We start from the raw sequence: 24,354 nt of genomic DNA, 5'->3' as shown, positions 1-24,354 counted from the left end.
TTGTGCATTTCTAAGAATCTGTCCATTTCTTCCAGGTTGTCCATTTTATTAGCATAGAGTTGCTTGTAGTAATCTCTTATGATCGTTTGTATTTCTGCAGTGTCAGTGGTTACTTCTCCTTTTTCATTTCTAATTCTATTGATTTGAGTCTTCTCCCTTTTTCTCTTGATGAGTCTGGCTAATGGTTTATCAATTTTGTTTATCTTCTCAAAGAACCAGCTTTTAGTTTCATTGATTTTTGCTATTGTTTCCTTCATTTCTTTTTCATTTATTTCTGATCTGATCTTTATGATTTCTTTCCTTCTGCTAGCTTTGGGGTTTTTTTGTTCTTCTTTCTCTAATTGCTTTAGGTGCAAGGTTAGGTTGTTTATTCGAGATGTTTCCTGTTTCTTGATGTAGGCTTGTATTGCTATAAACTTCCCTCTTAGAACTGCTTTTGCTGCATCCCATAGGTTTTGGATCGTCGTGTCTCCATTGTCATTTGTTTCTAGGTATTTTTTGATTTCCCCTTTGATTTCTTCAGTGATCACTTCGTTATTAAGTAGTGTATTGTGTAGCCTCCATGTGTTTGTATTTTTTACAGATCTTTTCCTGTAATTGATATCTAGTCTCATAGCGTTGTGGTCGGAAAAGATACTTGATACGATTTCAATTTTTTTAAATTTACCAAGGCTCGATTTGTGACCCAAGATATGATCTATCCTGGAGAATGTTCCATGAGCACTTGAGAAAAATGTGTATTCTGTTGTTTTTGGGTGGAATGTCCTATAAATATCAATTAAGTCCATCTTGTTTAATGTATCATTTAAAGCTTGTGTTTCCTTATTTATTTTCATTTTGGATGATCTGTCCATTGGTGAAAGTGGGGTGTTAAAGTCCCCTACTATGATTGTGTTACTGTCGATTTCCCCTTTTATGGCTGTTAGTATTTGCCTTATGTATTGAGGTGCTCCTATGTTGGGTGCATAAATATTTACAATTGTTATACCTTCCTCTTGGATCGATCCCTTGATCATTATATAGTGTCCGTCTTTGTCTCTTGTAATTGTCTTTATTTTAAAGTCTATTTTGTCTGATATGAGAATTGCTACTCCAGCTTTCTTTTGATTTCCATTTGCATGGAATATCTTTTTCCATCCCCTCACTTTCAGTCTGTATGTGTCTCTAGGTCTGAAGTGGGTCTCTTGTAGACAGCATATATATGGGTCTTGTTTTTGTATCCATTCAGCCAGTCCGTGTCTTTTGGTGGGAGCATTTAATCCATTTACATTTAAGGTAATTATCGATATGTATGTTCCTATTCCCATTTTCTTAAATGTTTTGGGTTTGTTATTGTAGGTGTTTTCCTTCTCTTGTGTTTCTTGCCTAGAGAAGTTCCTTTAGCATTTGTTGTAAAGCTGGTTTGGTGGTGCTGAACTCTCTCAGCTTTTGCTTGTCTGTAAAGGTTTTAATTTCTCCATCAAATCTGAATGAGATCCTTGCTGGGTAGAGTAATCTTGGTTGTAGGTTTTTCTCCTTCATCACTTTAAGTATATCCTGCCACTCCCTTCTGGCTTGCAGCGTTTCTGCTGAAAGATCAGCTGTTAACCTTATGGGGATGCCCTTGTGTGTTATCTGTTGTTTTTCCCTTGCTGCTTTTAATATGTTTTCTTTATATTTAATTTTTGATAGTTTGATTAATATGTGTCTTGGCGTGTTTCTCCTTGGATTTATCCTGTATGGGACTCTGTGTGCTTCCAGGACTTGATTAACTATTTCCTTTCCCATATTAGGGAAGTTTTCAACTATAATCTCTTCAAATATTTTCTCAGTCCCTTTCTTTTTCTCTTCTTCTTCTGGGACCCCTATAATTCGAATGTTGGTGCGTTTAATGTTGTCCCAGAGGTCTCTGAGACTGTCCTCAGTTCTTTTCATTCTTTTTTCTTTATTCTGGTCTGCAGTAGTTATTTCCACCATTTTATCTTCCAGGTCACTTATCCGTTCTTCTGCCTCAGTTATTCTGCTATTGATCCCATCTAGAGTATTTTTAATTTCATTTATTGTGCTTGTCATCGTTTCTTGGTTCCTCTTTAGTTCTTCTACGTCCTTGTTAAATGTTTCTTGCATTTTGTCTATTCTATTTCCAAGATTTTGGATCATCCTTACTATCATTATTCTGAATTCTTTGTCAGGTAGACTACCTATTTCCTCTTCATTTGTTAGGTCTGGTGTGTTTTGACCCTGCTCCTTCATCTGCTGTGTGTTTTTCTGTCTTCTCATTTTGCTTATCTTACTGTGTTTGGGGTCTCCTTTTCACAGGCTGCAGGTTCGTAGTTCCCGTTGTTTTTGGTATCTGTCCCCAGTGGCTAAGGTTGGTTCAGTGGGTTGTGTAGGTTTCCTGGTGGAGGGAACTAGTGCCTGTGTTCTGGTGGATGAGGCTGGATGTTGTCTTTCTGGTGGGTTCGTCCACGTCTGGTGGTGTGTTTTGGGGTGTCTGTGGCCTTATTATGATTTTAGGCAGCCTCTCTGTTAATGGATGGGGCTGTGTTCCTCTCTTGCTAGTTGTTTGGCATAGGGTGTCCAGCACTGTAGCTTGCTGGTCGTTGAGTGAAGCTGGGTCTTGATGTTGAGATGGAGATCTGTGAGAGATTTTCGCCGTTTGGTATTACGTGGAGCTGGGAGGTCTCTTGTGGACCAGTGTCCTGAAGTTGGCTCTCCCACCTCAGAGGCACAGCCCTGATGCCTGGCTGGAGCACCAAGAGCCTTTCATCCACACGGCTCAGAATAAAAGGGAGAAAAAATGGAAAGAAAGAAAAAAAGAGGATAAAATAAAATAAAATAAAGCAATTATAATAAAAAATAAGAAAAAAAATTATTAAGAGTAAATTTATTAAGAAAAAAAAATTTTTTTTAATTTTTAAAAATAGATTTATTAATTTTTTATACTAAAAATAAGAAAAAAATTATTTAGAAAAAATTTATTAAGAAAAAAATTTTTTAATTTTTTAAAATAAAAAATATGAAAAAACTTATTAAAAATTTTTTTAAAAATAGAAAATAAGGAAAAAATTATTAAGAAAACATTTATTAGGGAAAAAAAATTTTTAAGCCAAAAAAAAACAAAAAAAAACAAAAAAAACAAAAAAAAAACGGACGGACCTAACCCTAGGACTAACGGTGAGAGCAAAGCTATACAGACAAAATCTCACCCAGAAGCATACACATCTACACTCACAAAAAAAAGGAAAAGGGGAAAAGTTAATATACCCTGCTCCCAAAGTCCATCTCCTAAATTTGGGATGATTCGTTGTCTATTCAGGTATTCTACAGATGCAGGCACATCAAGTTGTTTGTGGAGCTTTAATCCGCTGCTTCTGAGGCTGCTGGGAGAGATTTCCCTTTCTCTTCTTTGTTCGTACAGCTCCCAGGGTTCAGCTTTGGATTTGGACCCGCCTCTGCATGTAGGTCCCCTGAGGGCGTCTGTTCCCCACCCAGACAGAACGGGGTTAAAGGAGCAGCTGATTCGGGGGCTCTGGCTCAGTCAGGCCGGGGGGAGGGAGCGGTATGGAGGAGGCGGGGCGAGCCTGCGGCGGCAGAAGCCGGCGTGACGTTGCAGCAGCCCGAGGCGCGCCGTGCGCTCTCCCGGGGAAGTTGTCCCCGGAGTACGGGAGCCTGGCCGTGGCGGGCTGCACAGGCTCCCGGGAGGGGCGGTGTGGAGAATGACCTGTGCTCGCCCACAGGCTGTTTGGTGGCGGCAGCAGCAGCCTCAGCGTCTCATGCCCGTCTCTGGGGTCCGCGCTGATAGCCGCGGCTCGCGCCCGTCTCTGGAGTTCGTTTAAGTGGCGCTCTGAATCCCCTCTCCTTGCACGCCGCGAAACAAAGAGGCAAGAAAAAGTCTCCTGCCTCTTCGGCAGCTGCAGACTTTTTCTCATGCACCCTCCCGGCTAGTTGTGGTGCGCTAGACCCTTCAGGCTGTGTTCACGCAGCCAACCCCAGTCCTCTCCCTGGGATCCGACCGAAGCCCGCGCCTCAGCTCCCAGCCCCCGCCCGCCCCGGCGGGTGAGCAGACAAGCCTCTCGGGCTGGTGAGTGCTGCTCGGCGCCGAGCCTCTGTGCGGGAATCTCTCCGTTTTTCCCTCTGCGTCCCTGTTGCTGTGGGATCCGCGCTGATAGCCGCGGCTCGCGCCCGTCTCTGGAGCTCGTTTAGGCGGCGCTCTGAATCCCGTCTCCTTGCGCGCCGCGAAACAAAGAGGCAAGAAAAATTCTCTTGCCTCTTTGGCAGCTGCAGTCTTTTTCCCAGACTCCCTCCCGGCTAGCACCGAAGCCCGAGCCCCAGCTCCCAGGCCCCGCCCGCCCCGGCGGCTGAGCAGACAAGCCTCTCGGGCTGGTGAATGCTGGTCGGCACCGCTCCTCTGTGCGGGAATCTCCGCTTTGCCCTCCGCACCAATGTGGCTGCGCTCTCCTCCGTGGCTCCGAAGCTTCCCCCCTCTGCTACCCGCAGTCTCTGCCCACGAAGGGGCTTCCTAGTGTGTGGAAACCTTTCCTCCTTCACAGCTCCCTCCCACTGGTGCAGGTCCCGTCCCTATTCTTTTGTCTCTGTTATTTCTTTTTTCTTTTGCCCTACCCAAGTACGTGGGGATTTTCTTGCCTTTTGGGAGGTCTGACGTCTTCTGCCAGCGTTCAGTGGGTGTTCTGTAGGAGCAGTTCCACGTGTAGATGTATTTCTCATGTATCTGTGGGGAGGATGGTGATCTCCGCGTCTTACTCTTCCGCCATCTTGCCCCTCCCTCCTCTATATGATTTTAAATTGGGTTATTTTTCTTTTCAATGGGAGTTCTTTATATACTCTAGATACAAGTCCCTTATCATATATATAATTTGCAAAAATTTTTCTCCCATTCTTTTCTTCCATATCTATTCACTTACTTGATGGTGTCCTTTGAAGCACAAAATTTTAAAATTTTGATAATATCCAATTTATTTACTTTTTCACTTTGTTGCTTGTGCTTTTGGTGTCAAATTTAAGTATCTATTGTCTATGTAAGGTCATGAGATACAGCAGGCAAGCTGCCACTAGACTGGGATTATAACTTGATTTCAGAAGTAGCAGTATTCACACCTCCATGTTAAAATAAAGTTCATACCTTATATGTTAAATCCAAAGGTAGATGAATGAAAGTCTTAATTATGAAGAAATTTCAAGGGAAGAGATGAAGGAAGTAGTGTCTTGATCTCCCCATCCCACCTCATTCACCTTCAATTTTCCACTTTCAGCACCTTCAAACCCTGATAGAGTAAATGCTTTTGACTCTTATGATCAAATAATTTTCCTTTTCCCACATAGCTTCTGTTTGTCAGGGTTTCAAGATTATTTTATTCTTTTCATCAAGCAACCAAAGAAGATATTTCTATTCCTGTCCTGTGTATTCAAGTTCAGACAAACAAACAATTTCCATGGGCAAAAACTTCTTCCAATCAGTAAATAAGGATTTTTTGTTGTTGTTAAGGTGTTGGATTATGTGAGATTTCTGTCACCCAGATCCAAAATTCTGTGATTCTGTTTCCAGGGTGCTGTGATTTTTAAAATTCTAATCCATTGGTGGTTTAGTTTTCAAGGCAGTTATAGGCAGCCTCACCCAGTTCTCTGGGCTCTCTTGTGTCTGGAATTTCAGACATGGCTGGCTGGTATTCCCAAGCCAAATGACATCTTCTTAGAGAAAGTGAATACAGCCCACCTGTAGGTCTATGTGACCTTCTTTATAAGGAGAAGACCACAAAAATCATCTTTGTGTTCCATAAGGCAGGCAAATTCCAGTGAGAAGAAAGGACATGAATAAAGTACCCTAGGTAAGTTTTTTTTTTTAGAAAGAGAAATAGTCTATTAGCCACTAGACTCAGATGCCTTTGTGGGGAGAGATGCAAGTATGAACAAAGTGGTCAATATGGCCTTACCCATATTAGAATATATGGGACCCATATTAGAATACAAGATGGTGACTCTTTCCAAGAGCCAAGGCTGCATGACAGTATAACTCCCTGGGAGGGGAGAAGAGTCAGCAGATTTCTGCCCTGCAGCAGACCAGGGCCAGAAGGAAAACTGGTCACTCGGGAGAGAAAGAGATGGAGGTCTGGGTCTTTCATCAAGGTTTGTCCTACCCCAAGGGATTTTTCTGTTCTATCAGGTGAACAGAGGATAAGACCCGGGCTTCAAATTGTTTCTAAAATCACTCTAATCCCAGACTCATGCACCCCCGCCGCCACATGCTTCCCCTGCCTCCCCCTTCACATGTGCATTCCATCTGCTAACCTAACAGAAATATATCACAGAAAACCTTTCCTGCTCATGTGTCTCACCTAGACACATCAACCCCCCTTTTGGACATCCCTCCTTCAGGGTGTTACTCAGACTTCATGCCGTTCTTCATACCATCTTCTACAGGTGTATCATGCTTTAATCTTCATACACTTAGGTCTCCCCAGTCCTGCCAACTCTCTTTTTCCACCATGTCCTGTGTATGGGGAGGTGTCAGGATGCTTCTCAAGTAATTTCTGTTAAAGGAAAAAGGAAGGGGCCCAGCACCCTCCTACCCTACCTCTTTTGTTCCACTCTACAGGGCTGTCTTTGCAACTTCTAGAGAGTGATTCCATTTGTGGATTCTCTAGCATGTAGTTCTAAAGTCAAGACTTTATATACCATTGATCCCATTATTTTAAGTAGTTTCTCTACTATTAACATATTACATTACTAGGGTATATTTGTTACAATAAATGAACCAATGGTGATACATCATTATTAAGTCCACACTTTATTCAGATTTCTTTAGTTTTTATCTGACGTCCTATTTCTGTTCCAGGATTCCACCTAGGATACTACATTATATTTAGCCATCATGTCTCCTTAGGCTCCTCTTGGCTGAAGCAGTTTCTCTGACTTTCCTTGTTTTCATAACCTCAACAGTTTTGAAAAGTACTGGTCATGGATTTTGTGGAATGTCCCCCTGTTGAGATTTTCTTGATGTTTTTCTCATGCTTAGACTGCAAAGGGAGGAAGACCACAGAGGTAAAGCACCATTTCATCATATTATATCAAGGGTTCATGTTACCAACATGACTTATCAGTGTTGATATTGACATTGGTCATCTGTCTAAGGTAGTGTTGGTCCATGTTTCTCCACTGTAAAGTTACTATTTCCCCATTTCTTTCCATACTATTCACTTTGGAAATCGCTAGGCATAACATACACTTAAGGACTGAGAAGTTAGGCTCTCCATTTTTGAGGGCTGAGTATCTATTGATTTTTAAACTATTTGTTATTTGTTACATTGTTCTAGGGTTTAGACAATCTCTATCATAATTTCCTTCAGATTAATACTAACTTAATTCCAGTGATATATAGAAAATTTGCTCCACTCTGCCCACTTTTGTGCTACTATTTTATATATATTTTGTCTATGTATGTTAAAACCCAACAATACAGTGTTATAATTGTTGCTTTATATAATTTTATGTCTTTTTGGCTGTGCCACGGGGCATGCGGGATCTTAGTTCTCCGACCGGGATCGAACCCATGCCCCCTGTAGTGGAAGTGCCGAGTCTTAACCACTGGACCACCAGGGAAGTCCCTAATTTTATGTCTTTTGAAGAAACTAAGAGAAGAAAGGATACACACAAATAATCTTAAAAAAAAAACAAACATTTATCATTTCTGGTACTCTTCAGTTCTTCCTGTGGTTTCAAGTTACCATCTGATGTCACATCCTTACTCCCCTAGAACTTCTTTCTTTCTCCCTTCCTTTGCACTGTAAAATATATTATACCTCTATATGTTATAGGCCCAACACTTCCATCTTTAAAAACAGATTTATGGAGATATAGTCCACACACCATACATTTCACCCATTTAGAGTATACAATTCAATGGTTTCGGTATATTTACAGACGTGTGCAGCCATCTCCGCAGTCAATATCAGAACATTTTCATCACCTCAGAAAGACATTTGATATCCTTTAGCCATAATCCCCTTATCTCCTCATTTCCTCCTCCAACCCTAAGCAACCACTAGTCTACTCTTTGTCTCTGTAGAATTGTCTATTCTGGACAGTTCATATAAATTGAATCATGTGATATGTAGTCTTTTGTGACTGGCTTCATTTACTTAGCATGTTTTCAAGCTTCATCTATGTTGTATTGTGTATTTCATTCTGTTTTATGGCTGAATAATATTCCATTACATAGATATACCACATTTTGCTTATTCATTCATCAGTTGGTGGACATTTAGGTGGCTTATACCTTTTAGTTATTGTGAACAGTAGTGCTTTGAGCATTTGTGTACAAGGTTTTGCATGAACATATGTTTTCATTCCTCTTGGGTATATACGTAGGAGTGGAGTTGCTGGGTCCTATGGTAACTCTATGTTTGGTCATTTGAGGAACTTGCAGAGTGTTTTCCAAAGTGGCTGCATCATTTTACATTCCCACCAGCAAGCAGTGCATGTTGTCTACAAGAAACTCACTTAAAAATAAAGACACAGATTAAAAGATAATTCCTCCCTCCCATCCCTATGACATTGCTGTCATTCCTTTCACTTACCCATAGGCTGTAATCAACCAATATACTGCCATTATTATTTTGAACAAACTTATTAGTTAGATCAATAAGACTAAGAAAAATAAAAAATTGTATTTTGCCTTAATTTATTCCTTCTCCAACACTCTTCCTTCCCTTATGGAGATCTTGAGTTTCTTTTCTTTTTATAAATTTATTTTTGGCTGCGTTGGGTTTTCATTGCTGTGCGCCGGCTTTCTCTAGTTGTGGCGAGCTGGGGCTACTCTTCATTGTGGTGCCCGTGTTTCTCATTGCGGTGGCTTCTCTTGTTGCGGAGCAAGGGCTCTAGGTGCGCGGGCTTCAGTAGTTGTGGCTCACAGGCTCTAGAGTGCAGGCTCAGTAGTTGTGGCGCATGGGCTTAGTTGCTCTGTGGCATGTGGGATCTACCCGGACCAGGGATCGGACCCGTGTGCCCTGCATTGGCAGGCAGATTCTTAACCACTGTGCCACCAGGGAAGTCCCAAGATCTTGAGTTTCTGACCTATATCATTTTCCTTCTTTCTGGGAAGATATTTTAACCTTTCTTGCAAGACAGGTCTACTGGCAACAAGTTCCCTCAAATTTTGTTTGAGAGAGCATTTCTCCTTAAACTTTTGAAGGGTCCAGTATCTTTTTTCTGACACCACTCCTGATGCCAAATGTGCAGGTTTTTTCTACACCAATTCTCCAACACCAATTTTATGTTTACCTGGCTAGCAGTTTGGCTGAGTTTTTTGTTTGCTGTAGCTGTAGATGTGAGAGGTAAAATTTCCTCCAGTGTCCTTATTTTTGTCTCCTGTGTTATCTTTAGTTTTCTCTAAACACTTCTGCTCAAATAGCATCTGAGCTTTGCAGTTATTTTAGCTGTAACCCACTGTCATTATACAGTTTGATTGATGTGATGGTAAGATGTGGAGGGAGGGGAGCATTCTATAATCCTATGATTAGGCGCCAGTCTTTTAGTGAGGCTGTGATTTTAGGCTGTGACTTTTACACGTGTTCTTAGCTTCTCTTGTCCCCCAGGTGAAACATGAAGGTTAAAGGGGGCCCGTGTTGGATATTTCTTTTCCTCCATGTCAAAGACGAGAGAGGGGCGGAGTGGAATATTTTCCTTCCCTCAAGTTAAAATAGTTTCTTTTGATGCAAGCCCCTCTTAAAAATAGTTCTTCCCTTAGGCTCTGGTGAAAACAGTTTCTTTGGATGCAAGTCCTATCTTAAAAAGAACAGAATCCTCTGGGTATATTTCAAAATGGTTACTTTTCTGCTCCCTCTGTCAGAAGCAGGAAGGAACTTTTTTCTGATCGTTACCTGAAGAACTTGCGGGGGGGGGGGGTCCTGGAGATGACTCATGAAAGTGTGGAGGTCCCCCTAAGACTGAACCCTGAGAGTTTTTAACTCTCAGTCTACTTCACATTGCGTCTCCAGCAATTCATCAATTACAATCTAAGTGTTCCTACCTATACTGGCTCCTCTGGTGAGCTTGTTCCTAGTAACCTCTCCGTATCTTCCTTTTTCTCTAGTTTTCAGGGAAGCAGTTTGTCCTGTAACCTAAATTCTCTACAGGAAGTGAGAAGAATTGTTGATTTCCAACTTGTTCAGATTTTTTTTCTTGTTGTGAAGATGATAGTGACAAATTCTAAGATTCTTCTGTCAGATAAGAAACCAGAAGTCTGCTCAGTTCAATTTACTTCATTCTTTTTTTCTCTCTGTTCTCAGATCGTAACATCACTGATGATCTATTTTCAAATTCACTCATTCTTCTGCCAACTTAAATCTACTGTTGATCCCCTACAGTGAATCTTTATTTCAGGTATTGTACTTCTCAACTCCAGAATTCGTTTGGTTCTTTCACATAATTTTATCTATTGACATTCTCTATTCATGAGCTACTTTCATGAACATAGTTTCCTTTAGCTTTTGAACATATTTATAATAGCTTTTTTTGCAGTGTTTGCCTTAAAAGTTCAACATTTGGGCCTCCTCAAAGGTAGTTTCTATTGCCACTGTTTTTCCTGTACAAGGGTTATACTATTCTGTTTCTTTGAATCTCTCATAGTTTTTGAGATACTATATTTTAGGAACTTTGGGTTCTGATACATCCCCTTCAGGGCTTGTGAATTTGCTCTGTTTTATTTTGTTAGTTTTTTAAAGTAGCTTGCCTGGACTAATTTTGTGAAGTCTATTTTCCTCCACAGTGTATAGTCTCTGATGTTACTGCTCAGTTCCTCCATCTCCCACCCCAAGCCTGGCTTCCTAGAAGTCACCCCTGGGTGCAAATTATTGTAATGTTCAGCCAGTGATTGGTCAGAGGTGCGCCTAAGTCCCTTGAGCCAGTAAAGCTTCCACCCTCTGCTAATGGATCTGTGTGTGACTTAGAGAATTCTTTCAAGTCTGGCCTAGGTTCAGTTAGTGACTATACCTTTCAAGTGCCTGCTCCAGTTGGTTCTGAGTGTGAAACCTAGATGTGTGCACAGCCTTCCAGACAGGGATAACTGTGATCTTCCAGGGCACTTTTTAAGCTATTTCTCTGGTTCCCTCTGTTAAACTTTCGGGTGGCCTGCTATTTCATTTGTTGCTACTTATTTTATGGAATAGAATTCTAATTGCTTGCCACTAAGATCTCTGTTTTCAACAATGTCTGAAGTCAAGCATTCCTCCACACTGTGTACTAAATAAAGTCAGGTCCCTCTGTGGAGCTCTGGAGCTTCCAGTCCTCCCTCTTGCCTCTCTCCCTGCACAGATGTTTACACTATTGCATTGGAGCTGAGGAAGCGTCTTGGTTTCTCCTCTTGGCATGGAAATTCCTCCCTGCAAGTGGGATTTGGGAGGAGAAATGGAAGCCCGAGGTCTTTTTGATTTACTCCTCCCAGTATGGAACCTCTGCTCTATAAGTGGGAGTTGGGAAAATAGGCTGCTGTCCTTTCAGCTTTTGGTCCCCAATCACCCCCTGGCATGGAACATTTGCCCTACAAACATAAAGCCTGGAGGGGGGGTGGATCAGGGCCCCAGTATTCTTGGCCTACCTTGTCTTGGGTAGAGCTACTGTATAAGAAAGAGCTAGGCTGGGAACGGGAGCCCAAGTCTTCCCAATTGGAGCTGACTAAAATTGAGCTCCTGTAACATGGAGCTGGGGTGGGCAGATGAGACACTTTGAAGATATCAGGCTTCAACAAGATCTTTCTTCTAAGTCACTTTATTTCACTGAAAGGTTTATCAGGTTGTCGATTCTCAAAACCTTTTAAATCGTTCTCAACTATTAGAAGTTTAGAAATAATTAAAGAAAAAAATTCTGTAGGGGGACTTCCCTGGTGGTGCAGTGGTTAAGAATCCGCCTGCCAATGCAGGGGACATGGGTTTGAGCCCTGGTCCGGGAAGATCCCACATGCCGCAGAGCAACTAAGCCCATGTGCCACAACTACTGAGCCTGCACTCTAGAGCCCGCGAGCGACAACTACTGAGCCCGCGTGCCACAACTACTGAAGCCCACACACCTAGAGCCCATGCTCCGCAACAAGAGAAGCCACCGCAGTGAGAAGCCTGCGCACCTCAACGAAGAGTAGCCCCCGCTCACCACAACTAGAGAAAGCCCGTGCACAGCAACGAAGATGCAACGCAGCCAAAAATAAATTAATTAATTAATTTAAAAAAATTCTGTAGGGCCCCAAATTTCTGGACTATTTGCTTTTATTTTGGCTTGTCAATCACTAATTTTTTCTGAGTTTATCTCCTTCTTGTAAAAGCTTGCCAAATGCAGCTAATATCAGTGAGCAAATATTACTAACACTCTGTTCTCTAATATCTTCTAGAGCTGTTAGCACAGTAGGTGTATGTAGAGGAGACAATTTTACCAATTGTTTTGCCAGCTTGTCATCATCTTTTCAGCCTTTGACATGTTTTCTCACGGCCCAAGTGCTAGGCCAATGTCACATATTTTATTTTCTGTTACATAGGCAATACACTTCTAGGACTAACCCCTAAATCAGTGACTTAATATAGGGGCAATGTAGGGCAGTGGTTCCAGGCTCATATCCTTGTGAGAATGAAACACAATGATGCATGTGACACCCCTCCCCCAAGTCCTTTCTATCTCCCTCTATCACAGCCCTGATTACAGTGAATCGTTTCCCTATCTAATTAGAATGAAAGTTCCAATTGTACCCTTGGAAAACATAAAAATAGCTAACATCTTATGAATACCGTACATATACTATCTTGTATAATCTTTGCAATAACCCAACAAATTAGGGCGTTGTTATCTCTAATTCACAGAAGAGAAAATAAGGCTCAAAGCAGATCTAGAATCTAGAATCTGGCTGCCTGCAGAACGAGAGCTCTTACACCATCTCTTGTATGTTTTTCACCTGTGTACATAATTCTCTGTTAAAACTCACTTTAGGAAAAAATGAGGTTGCATTTAAAATTAATAAATAAGGGAGAAGTTGATTTCTAATGCCATGGATGTTTACATGGAAATTTACAGGGTATCTACCCCCCACCATTGAATGGATTTTATTTTTTAAAATGAATAATTCTCTCTGAAAAAAGTCCCTATATTTCTGAACTGTAAAATCCTTATGAAAAGTATTTCTTACTATTCTATCACAAGTGAATTAGGAAATGCCAAATAGATAGAAATGGTGCATAGTACAACAAGCCTCCAATCATATTGTTAGATTATGTAGTACTTATAGTTTGTATACTCAAACTTATGAAGTAATCCAGTGAAAATGAATAATAGTATGTATATTAATTTGCTAGGGCTGCCAAAAAAACATGCCACAGACTGGCTGGCTTAAAAAACAGAAATCTATTTTCTCACAGTTATGGAGGTTGGAAGTCCAAGATCAAGGGGCAGGCAGGGTTGGTTTCCTCTGAGGTCACCCTCCTGCTGTCTCTTCACATGGCCTTTCCTCTCTGTATCTGCAACCCTGGTATCTTAATCCCTTCTTATAAGGACACCAGTCAGACTGATTAGGGCCCACCTAATGGCCTCATTTTAACTTAATTACTCTTTAAAGGCCCCATCTCCAAATACAGTCACATTATGAGACACTGGAGGTTAGGGCTTCAACATATAGATCTGGGGGGACAATAACAGTATATAAAAAGGGGATAATTTAGTCACCAAAAACAACTATTTAAATTGTAGTGAGTGTTGTAAGAGGCCATGGCTATTTTCTTTTGCTCACTCTCATATGATCTCTATCGCATATATACTTTATGTAAATAACAATACATTTACACACTCTATCACTGATCAAGAAGTAGCAGGAGTCTTTTATATATGCCAACAAACAACAGGAAAAAAGTTTATTTTATACTTTAGAATTCTTATTTAGGAGGCCCTATGTTTTGCTACAATTCATACTTTGTTAAAAGAAGAAAAAAATAGGGAATTCCCTGGTGGTCCAGTGGTTAGGACTCTGCACTTTCACTGCCATGGCCTGGGTTCAATCTCTGGTTGGGGAACGAAGATCCCGCAAGCTGTGCAGCACAGCCAAAAAATAAAAAAAATTATAAATAATTAAAAAAAGAAAAAATAGTATTATTTAATGTGGAAAATAATTGGTAATGGTATTCTACATATATAATACTTATTTTATATTCATAATTGTTAGCTTCACGTAAGCAATTCCAATACCTATATGATTTACGTTATGTGGTGCATAATGTAATGTAGAACAGTTTGGAATATAATGCTTTCATACTTTGCATACTGTCCATATATGATTTTCTAATTTTGTTTTGACTAGCCCACTTATTAATATTTCAAAAGTCTTTGTAGTCCACAGTAAGCATTTATCCTTAACAAGGAGGTGTACTTTCTGTAATATCTTCTAGAAATACTTTGGCATCACATCTGAAATATGATTTCTACAGAAACATAGCTACATACTTTTCTAAATTTGTTGAATTAATAGGCTTCTTCTTAAGACTTCTTGATACATAATAAGGTTTGATTTCTAATGAAGGCTTTCTGTCACTGTAATTTTTAGTTGAAAATATTCCCACATTAGTTTCTCTTTTAAGAAACTTTTTCTTTATGAGTCCTCTTATGGCGACAGAGGGCTGAGCTATGTCTGAAGGCTTTCCCACATTGATTGCATTCATAGGGTTTTTCTCCTGTGTGAGTTCTGTGATGTACAACGAGGTCAGACTTCTCAGAAAAGGCTTTTTTACACTCATTACATTCATAAGGTTTCTCCCCAGTATGGATTTTCTTATGTCTAATAAGGCAGGACACTTCACTGAAAGCTTTCTCACACCTGGTACACACATAAGGTTTCTCTCCTGTGTGTATTCTCCAATGTACAAAGAGGTGTGACTTCATGCTGAAGGCTCTCCCACATTCATCACACACGTAGGGTTTCTCCCCAGTATGAGTTCTTTGGTGAATATTGAGGTGTGATTTTTGGAAAAAGGCTTTCCCACACTCATTACACTCATAGGGTTTCTCCCCAGTGTGAATTCTCTGATGTTCAATGAGGTGTGACTTATGGGAGAAAGCTTTTCTACATTCAGTACACTCATAAGGTTTCTCTAGAGTATGGCTTCTCAGATGTATAATGAGATTTGATTTCTTGCTGAAGCCTTTCCCACACTCAGTACATACAAAGGGCTTTTCTCCTGTATGAGTTCTCTTATGTATAATGAGGTCTGACTTCTGGAAGAAGACTTTTCCACATTCACTACATTCATTCTTTCTTGCATATCTTCTGTTACCACTAAATAAGTCTAAATAGTTAAAACTTCTACGATACGAGTCATGTCTTTGGAGTCTTTGTTTTGAAGAAACAAAGGCTGTGCTCAGATGACATCTATTTTCAAGTGCATTACAATTGTTACCCTTTTCCTCCGTCACAGTTTTCTGGTCAATGAATGCAACATGCCTGAAAAATGTTCCTTGGTCCTCTTGGTGCCTCTCCATGTGGTCATCAATTTGCCAGACTTTTTCTAGAAGGAAGCATAATAAACTATATGTCAGTGAATATTTCTGCTAATGTATTATGACTCATAACTTTTTGCCCTATTGTGAGATTGAATCTTTACTTGCAGACCCAGTATCCATATCTAAAAGAAATACCAAGGCTAAATGGAATCTATACCCCTGAGCTTAGCAGGAAAGCCACAACTTTTTAAAAAACTGTAGTAGTAGTAAAAGAACTAGATAATATGACAATGAACATAAATATATTTGACTATATGCATACAAGACTTTGTAAAATGGGGAGAAAAGTGGAAATAATGCCAAGAAGTAGTAAAAAGGAACAAAGAAGAACAGCTGCTACAGGGTCAATGGGAAGAGCCCATCTGGGAGAAATGAAAGTGACTAGGGTAAAATGGTGATTAGAGGAAATAAAGGAAGGACTGGATGAGCAACAGAGAGATTTGAGCTAGTGTCTCATCAACTCATTGTTGGATTGCTGTAGTTTAATCTTCACTTGTCTCTTTGCTTCCAGTGTCTTTGAGCTCTTGTCTATTCATCCAGCAGCATGAAACTGATTTTATAAAACCATCAATTCTACTTGTAAACAGGAACACTTTTGTAACCAGTATAATGGTAATTCCTTCTTGTATAGGTGTGAGGGCGCAGGAATTCCTGTCCAGTAAGAGGAAAATATGCCATAGGATAAGCCAAGCTTGCCTCAGGATTAGAGTCACTGCTAAATTCTGATTACTGAGTGTATCATGTTATTCTATAATAGTTCATAGATACTGAATCAATCCTGACTTTTAAATGCTCTCCCTACCTTGCTCTCTACCTAACACAGAAGGAAAATGAATTGTTAAGCACATGGGCTCTGAATCCAGATTACAATCTTAGTTTCATCACTAATTAGATGTGTCGCACAGGTCAAGTTAATCTCTTTGGGCCTCAATTTCCCCTTCTATAAAAAAGGATAATAATAGCACCTATCTTACAGGGTTTTGTGAGGATTAAACGAGTCAATCGCTTTAAGTACTCAGAATACTGCCTAGCATGTAATGCTTCAGTAGTTAGATATTATTATATTTATTGTTACTGATCCTCAGACAACTATGTGCTTGCCACTTTCTGCTTTATATCATGTTTTCCAAGCTTCTGGATTCTATTAATGTAATCTTAAGCAGTAGATTTCTCACCCTGTATCTAAATTCCTATCAATCTTCATTTTCATCTATTGATATTTTATAAACTTCTAACAGTACCTGACTACTGTTACACCTATGCTACCTATATCCAGAGCAATAAAGGCACTCCTTGGCTCAGAATTTGACAATCCTACTGAGCTTCGTGGCCCAGTTCCCAACATGTAAGTCATCACTCTTTAAAGAAAGTGAGTAAATTTCTAATCTGTATCTACCACTGGAACCCCAGAGGCTTCAACACATAACTTTTATCCCAGTGATACTGTGATTTATAATAAGAAATATATATTTCATCTTTGTCCCTGTTTCTGGCACAGAGCTCCAAAAACCCTTGTAATTTCCTAAGTGATGAGAGTCATAAAGGTGTCTTTTGTTATGTTAATAAGTGACTTATGGGAAGCATCTAAGGATGGGGGCTGGTTGCCAGTGGAGCCAACCATGTGATTAGAGGGCTGGAACTTTCAGTTCCATGCCTCAACTTCCAGAGAGGGGAGAGGGGCTGGAGGCTGAAGTACTCACCAGTGGCCAATGATTTAATCAATCATGCCTATGTAATGGAGCCTCCATAAAAACCCTAAAGGAGGGGGTTCAGAAAGTTCACAGGTTGGGGAACCAGAATGCTTTCATGTACCACCATGCTGGGCCCCAAACTCCATGAGGCCAGAAGTTCCTTGAGTTTGAACTTCTGGTCTCCATACCTGTAAGACAATTAATTTCTGTTGTTTGTGGTAATTTTTAAATTGCAGCCCTAGGAAATTAATACAATGTTAAAAAAAAAAAAGACACTATGACAATGCAAAGGTGATGGTGGGGAGGCTAGAATGCTAGAGAAATGAAGATCAAAAACTCTAGGTCCAACCCCAGTGACTTTTTAGCTGAGATAGAAAAATCCATCTTAAAATTCACATGGAATCTCAAGGGACTCCAAGTAGTCAAACACTCCAAAAAAAGAACAAAGTTGGATAACTAACACTTCCTGATTTTAAAACATACTACAAAACCACAGTGATCAAAAACAGTGTGGTAATGACATAAAGACAGACAGATAGACCAATGGAATAGAATAGAGAGCCCAGAAATAAACCCTCATGAATATGTTTAAATGATTTTCTACGAGAGTACCAAGATCATTCAATGGGGAAAGGACAGTCTTTTCAACAAATGGTGCTAGGAAAACTGGATACCTACATGCAAAAGAATGAAGTTGTATCCTTATCTTATGTCATATACAAAAATTAACTGAAAATGGATCAAAGACTTAAAGAGCTAAAATGATAAAACACTTATTTGGGACTTCCCTGGTGGTGCAGTAGTTAAGGCTCTGCACTTCCACTGCAGGGGGTGCAGGTTCGATCCCTGATTGGGGAACTAATTTCCCACTTGACCGCAGCATGGCCAAAAAAAAAAAAATGATAAAACACTTAGATGAAAATTCAGAAAAAAGCCTCATGGAGTTGGATTTGGCAATGATTTCTTGGATATAACACCAAAAGCATAGGCAACAAAAGAAAAAATAGGTAAACTGGATTTCATCAAAATTAAAACCTTTTGGGTGTCAAAGGACACTGTTAAGAAAATGAAAAGGCAACCCACAGAATGTGAGAAAATACTTGCAAATCATATATTTTGTAAAGGATTAATACCCAGAATATAGAAAGAAACAACCCAGTTTTAAAATAGGCAAAGAGGGGCTTCCCTGGTGGCACAGTGGTTAAGAATCCACCTGCCAGTGCAGGGGACACGGGTTCGAGCCCTGGTCTGGGAAGATCCCACATGCCGCAGAGCAACTAAGCCCGTGCGCCACAACTACTGAACCTGCGCTCTAGAGCCCGCGAGCCACAGCTACTGAAACCTGCGTGCCTAGAGCCTGTGCTCTGCAACAAGAGAAGCCACCGCAATGAGAAGCCCGCGCACCGCAAGGAAGAGTAGCCCCCGCTCGCCACAACTAAAGAAAACCTGCACAGCAACAAAGACCCAGCACAGCCAAAAATAAAATAAACTAAAATAAAATAAATACATTAAAATAAAATAAAATAGGCAAAGAACTTGAAGAGACACTTCTTCAAAGAAGATATACAAATGGCCAATAAGCACATGAAAAGATGCTCAACATCACTAATCACTAAGGAAATGCAAATCAAAACCATAATGAGATACCACTTCATACCAATTAGGATGACTATTTACTTTAAAAAACTAGAAAATAACAAGTGTTGGTGAGGATGTGGAGAAATTGGAACACTTGTGCATTGTGGTGGGAATGTAAAATTGTGCAGTAGCTGTGGAAAATATCATGGAAATTCCTTAAAAATGTAAATAGAGAATTACCACATGATCCAGCAATTTCCCTTCTGAGTATATACCTGAAAGAATTGAAAGCAGGGACTCAAACAGATATTTGTACACCAATGTTCATAGAAGCATTATTCACAACAACTAAAAGGTAATAACTCAAAATGTTCACTGGTAGATGAATGGATAAATAAAATGTGGTATATACTACAATGGAATATTGCTCAGCCATAAAAAGGAATGACACTCTGACACATGCTACAATATAGATGAACTTTGAGATATTATGCTAAGTGAAATAAATCAGACACAAGAGGACAAATATTCTAAGATTCCACTTATATGAGGTATCTAGAATAGTCAAATTCATAGCTATAGAAAGTAGAATAGTGGGTACCAGTGGCTGCGGGAAGGTGGAACAGAGAGTTATTTTTTAATGGTTTCAGTTTGTGATGATGAAAGAGTTCTAGAGATGGATGGTGGTAATGGTCTCACAACAATGTGAATGTACTTAATACCACTAAACTGTACACTTAAAAATGCTTAAAATGGTAAATTTTATGTTGTCTATATTTTGCCACAATTTTAAGAAAGAGAAAAATATCTTCTCAAGGTCCTAAATGAAGTTGATAGGGATCACGGGCAGAATACACCTGAAGGAGAAAATGTAACTCTCTAACAGCCATGCAAAAAAACCACATTAATATGTGAAGGTGGTACACAGAAATGGTGTTCAGGTAGATATGAAACTTATGTTAACTGTCCCCAGTTATTTCCAAAGGTCCGAGGCCTTTAAGAAGAGAATCTGAAGCATATTTCTCAAAGATGTCAGCCCTCATTAACCAACTGTGAACTTCATTTCATTCACTTCCATCCACACAACTCTTCACCTAACTCACCTGGGTATCTCCAACTTGAGATTTCTCTCTCCACCATCCATGGTTCTTTTCCTTGTTCCAATTTGTGGATCACAGCAGGCTTGGTGGTTTTATATCCTGTCAATGAGAAATGATAAGGGATTTGGACCTAGCTACTTGGGCTTCAGGTCCTTTGAACTCTCAGCTTCATCAGGGACTGCCTGATAAAGGTGCTCATTTGTACCTTAAAAAGAGGTTTTTTAAACAAACGTGTAGCCATATCTCCCCAAAGATTGTCAGTTGTCATCAACTGAGACTCAGAGCCACACTAGTAAAAGTATTTCAGAGGGCTAGCAATTTGGAGCAACTGAGAAAGGAAAAGCAGTCAACCAGGCGCATACCAATCAACACTGGGAAATGGTCCTCACCCACTGAGATGAGGTTGATATAGTTCTCCAGCATCACGTCCCGGTACAGATCCCTCTGGGGAGGGTCCAGATACTGCCACTCCTCCTGGGTGAAATCCACAGCCACGTCCTTGAATGTTACTGGTCTCTGTAACAACACATTGCTATTACAACTAAAATGATCTATAATGCATAAAATGAAAAAAACGCATGGCAACTTGTTTCTAACCATGTTATTAGTTGACAATGCTTCCCAAAATTTAGTCCCACTTCGTTTTTGGGGATATTACACTAAACTGGTCTCATTCTGTTTCTCCAGCACTGTGCTTTGATGCCTGTTTGTCTAGATTTATGTTCCATTTTGTGCATGACACAAAACTCATATTTGAAATACTTTATACTTGTGAAATAATTACCCATTAGGCCATTCATTTAATAATAAGTCATTAAACAAATATTTACTGAGTACCCACTACATGTCCAGAACTGACTGTCCTAAATGCAAAGGATCAAATATTGGAAGCTGATCCAATTTGCCAATATGCCAAGCCACAGAAAAAATGCTTACTCAGTGTCAAAAGTTATACAATGAGAAGGCACTGTTCAAACCACTCTTGATAAGCTTTTTCATGAAGAATAAAACACTTTAATTCTCAATGTTTTAAATTACAGTGTACTAAATATTTGTTTTTATTATTTTTCATTTCCCTATACTTGTATAACCAAGAGAGGATTCAATGTTTTGACAAAAAAGTTTAAGGTCACAGAATAATTGTAACCAATGGGGAAAATCTCATTGATTATTAAGATTGCTTTGGGGGCTTCCCTGGTGGCGCAGTGGTTGAGAATCTGCCTGCCAATGCAGGGGACACGGGTTCGAGCCCTGGTCTGGGAAGATCCCACATGCCGCGGAGCAACTAGGCCCGTGAGCCACAGTTACTGAGCCTGCGCGTCTGGAGCCTGTGCTCCGCAGCAAGGGAGGCCGCGATAGTGAGAGGCCCGGGCACCGCGATGAAGAGTGGCCCCCGCTTGCCACAACTAGAGAAAGCCCTCGCACAGAAACGAAGACCCAACACAGCCATAAATAAAATAAATAAATAAAATTAAAAAAAAAAAAAGAAAATGCTCCCTATTTCACTTACAAAATTAATTAAAAAAAAAAAAAGATTGCTTTGAACCATTTCAGCTCATGTGGTCATTTTTACAATCCTGTACTACTGTTCCTGTATAGTAAAACAAACTAACTCACCTGGGACTTGGTCATTTTCTGTAACCCTTGGGTGAAGGCAGAGATCTATGGAGACGAGATAGGTTTAAGAGAATGAGCCATGTAAGACCAGGTATGACTTGAAGATTCCAGAATCACTGGTGTAATAAACCCTGACACAGGTGACCATAACAACACATACACAGCTGCCTCAACAGTTGGGTTGAAGAAGCCACTGTGGGAGAATTTCCCCTGGGTCCTCCAGAATTCATTGAGAGAAAACCACAGATTTGCACTAAGATTTAGCTACAAGGATATCTGTTGTAGCACTTTTTAACATACTTAAAGTTGGAACAAGTTAAAGAACTGGTTAGTCAAATAGATATATACCCCCCAAGTAAATTTGTAATCATCAAAAATGATGTTGTCAGAAATTTATCAAAATGTAAGTTGTCGTTGATGTACACCCTTCTCTGACCCTCTAGTCATGCGTTCTGTGGACTCCAACCAGGGCTGTAGGACTAGAGACAGGCTACAGTTTGAAAGTAGGATGCACCAGTATTGGGTTCTCAGTGGGACCAAGAATCTAGGCAAAGACATCTATAGACTTGGAAATATAGTGTCCACATGGTGAGATTCATTCAACAGTCTGTCTAGAATCTGCCCCAGGGGAACTGAGGTGCAGGTCCCTGTGGTTTAAGCTGAGGAGGAGCAGAGTTCAGTCAAATGCTGCGTTTTAGGCTGGGAGGCATGTTGTAAAAAGTAGGAGAGTTGGAAACAAATATCTGGGCTTGAATTTACCTCCTGGCTATTTGACCTTGAGCAAGTCACTTCACCTTCCTGAGCCTCAGTAAAATTGGAAATAATACCTGTGTTGTACCAGTTTATCCACCCACCCCTTTTTAAATTAAGCTAACAAATATATTTTACAAAACAACCTAATGTTAATGTAGGAGTGTGTGTGTGTGTGTGTGTGTGTGTGCACACTCACGTCCATGCTAGCTGTTCCCTCTGGCCAGCACACACTTCCACTATTTCATCAAGACTTTCGTCAAATACCAAGGAGGCCTCCCTGTCTACCTAATTTAAAATTAACCCTTCTCCCATTTCCCTTACCCTGATCTACTTTTTCTTTGTGTATAACACATCACCTTCTAGTATACTAATTTACTGATTTTATTATGCTTATTGTTTATTGACTATCTCTACTTAACTAAAACTAAAATTTCATAAAGGCAGGGATTTTTGTCTGAATAGTCAATAGCCAGCACCAGGAACAGTGTTTGGCTCATAGATGCTCAAAAAAATAGTCATTGAAAAAAAATACATATGTAGCTATAGTAAGTTTCATAAAACAATGCTTATCACATGGGATACATATGTGATATTTTACAGTATTTTATTTTTTTAAATGTTCACATACAAGAGTACATACTATAGGATTCCATTTATATGATGTTCTAGAAAGGCAAAATTAAACTGTAGAAAGTGGAAAACTGGTTGTTTCTCAGCATACGGGGGGAATGGCTGACTGGGAAGGTTCAGAACTTTCTGGGGGATTAAAATGTTTTGTATTTTGATGGTGTGGCGGTTAAATGGGTGTATACAACAATTTTTACATTTTTATTCTCTGTAAATTACGTGCAAATTATTCTACGTAAATTATAACCCAACTTTTAAAAAGTACTGGCAAATAAAAATACTAGTTTTTACTAACTGAACAGATTTCATCACCCATACTCACGACCGTACTGGGTTTCAACCCATAGTTTGAAAAACTGACTTACGGGGTTGCTGTGGGGTTAAAGCTAGACACCTTTGGAAAAGCAGGTAGCATTCTACCGGCAACAATTCAGACCTTCAGTAAAGCTTGGTTCTCTTTCCACACCCCGGAGGGCGCTCCGGGCGTTAACCACTTGTGCGCTCCGGCCACCGGTGGATGCGCTCCGGGTCGCCACACCTGCAGAGCCCCCGCATCGCCCGATCCCCGACCCGCAAGAACGCAGTCCCGGGAGCCCGCCCACCCGGGGCTCACGGACTCGGGCTGGGAAGGGTCACTGTAGCTTTTGACACACGCCGGTCCACGCCTCTACCCCGAAGTCCGGCTGAGCCCTATTATTCCCACCCCTTCATACCCGCGCCATCTTCCTCTGCACGGCGCACCTCCAGCCCCGACCAAGGCCAGCCAGGTGAGGTGCTTAACCTCTCGGGACTCACCCCCGAGCGGGGTCACCACCGTGAGGACTTGAAGGGCACACATGCGCAGAAGAAGCCGCCTCGCGCGGGGCTCTCTGAAGCGTGTTCCCTCCTATTGCAAACTACATCTCCCAGAATGCCCGCGACTAGGTGCCGCACATGCGCAGCGAGAGGCCAGGCGCGCGTGAGGTGTGGTCCCGGCGCGTTCCACCTGATTCCAGCACTGCGTTTCCCGACTGGGTCCCCAACCCTTTTCCCGGCAAAAGGTCCACTGGGGGATGACGCACAGGCGCACTGTGCCAGGAATCTTGCGGTGGCGTCCGTACCTACTCCGTTTTAAGAACTCTCCCGGCAGGATCGGCTTTCACTAGAAATTTGAGGACTTAACTCTGGAATCTGAGTTTGAGCCCAAGGCTTTTCGTTGTGGGCCTGTGAGTATGAAGTTACGACAAAATGGGAAATACATCTTACAGATTTCATTAAAATGCCTGCAAATGGAAGCTAACAGTGGTTGAAGTTAGTACTGACTGAGTGGGATAATTCCGAAGAACACAAACACAAATTTATATTGATTACACACATATGGTGACCAATAGCTAACTCGTCTGAGTAATATTTAAAGAGAAAAATTTGAAAAAGTTTGGAGACAGATTTCCTCCTCAGGGGAGTTCAATATTAAGAAGGTGTGTTCCCGACCC

The 24,354-nt window shown here is 40.6% G+C and overlaps 1 protein-coding gene across 3 annotated transcripts; it reads right to left on the bottom strand.

The window, feature by feature from the left end:
* Positions 1–6,819: 6,819 nt before the first annotated feature.
* LOC133091042 (zinc finger protein 12-like) lies at positions 6,820–23,747 on the bottom strand. 3 transcript variants are annotated; one of them, XM_061189870.1, is made up of 6 exons: positions 23,596–23,747; positions 21,503–21,547; positions 20,275–20,401; positions 19,889–19,984; positions 15,458–15,521; positions 6,820–7,013 (listed from the first exon to the last, which is right to left on the bottom strand). In XM_061189870.1, exons 1-6 carry the CDS (start codon positions 23,602–23,604, stop codon positions 6,953–6,955), a joined length of 402 nt encoding a protein of 133 aa, XP_061045853.1. In that variant the 5' UTR covers positions 23,605–23,747; the 3' UTR covers positions 6,820–6,952. The 3 variants fall into 3 exon arrangements, with proteins under 3 accessions (XP_061045853.1, XP_061045854.1, XP_061045855.1); XM_061189871.1 differs by having other exon boundaries at positions 23,624–23,747; XM_061189872.1 differs by having other exon boundaries at positions 23,678–23,738.
* Between the last annotated feature and the right edge of the window lie 607 nt (positions 23,748–24,354).

Source organism: Eubalaena glacialis, chromosome 4 (genome assembly GCF_028564815.1).
Source record: "Eubalaena glacialis isolate mEubGla1 chromosome 4, mEubGla1.1.hap2.+ XY, whole genome shotgun sequence".
Taxonomy (NCBI): domain Eukaryota; kingdom Metazoa; phylum Chordata; class Mammalia; order Artiodactyla; family Balaenidae; genus Eubalaena; species Eubalaena glacialis.
Note: the sequence above shows the minus strand (reverse complement) of the source record. Positions and strands in the feature narration are given on the sequence as shown.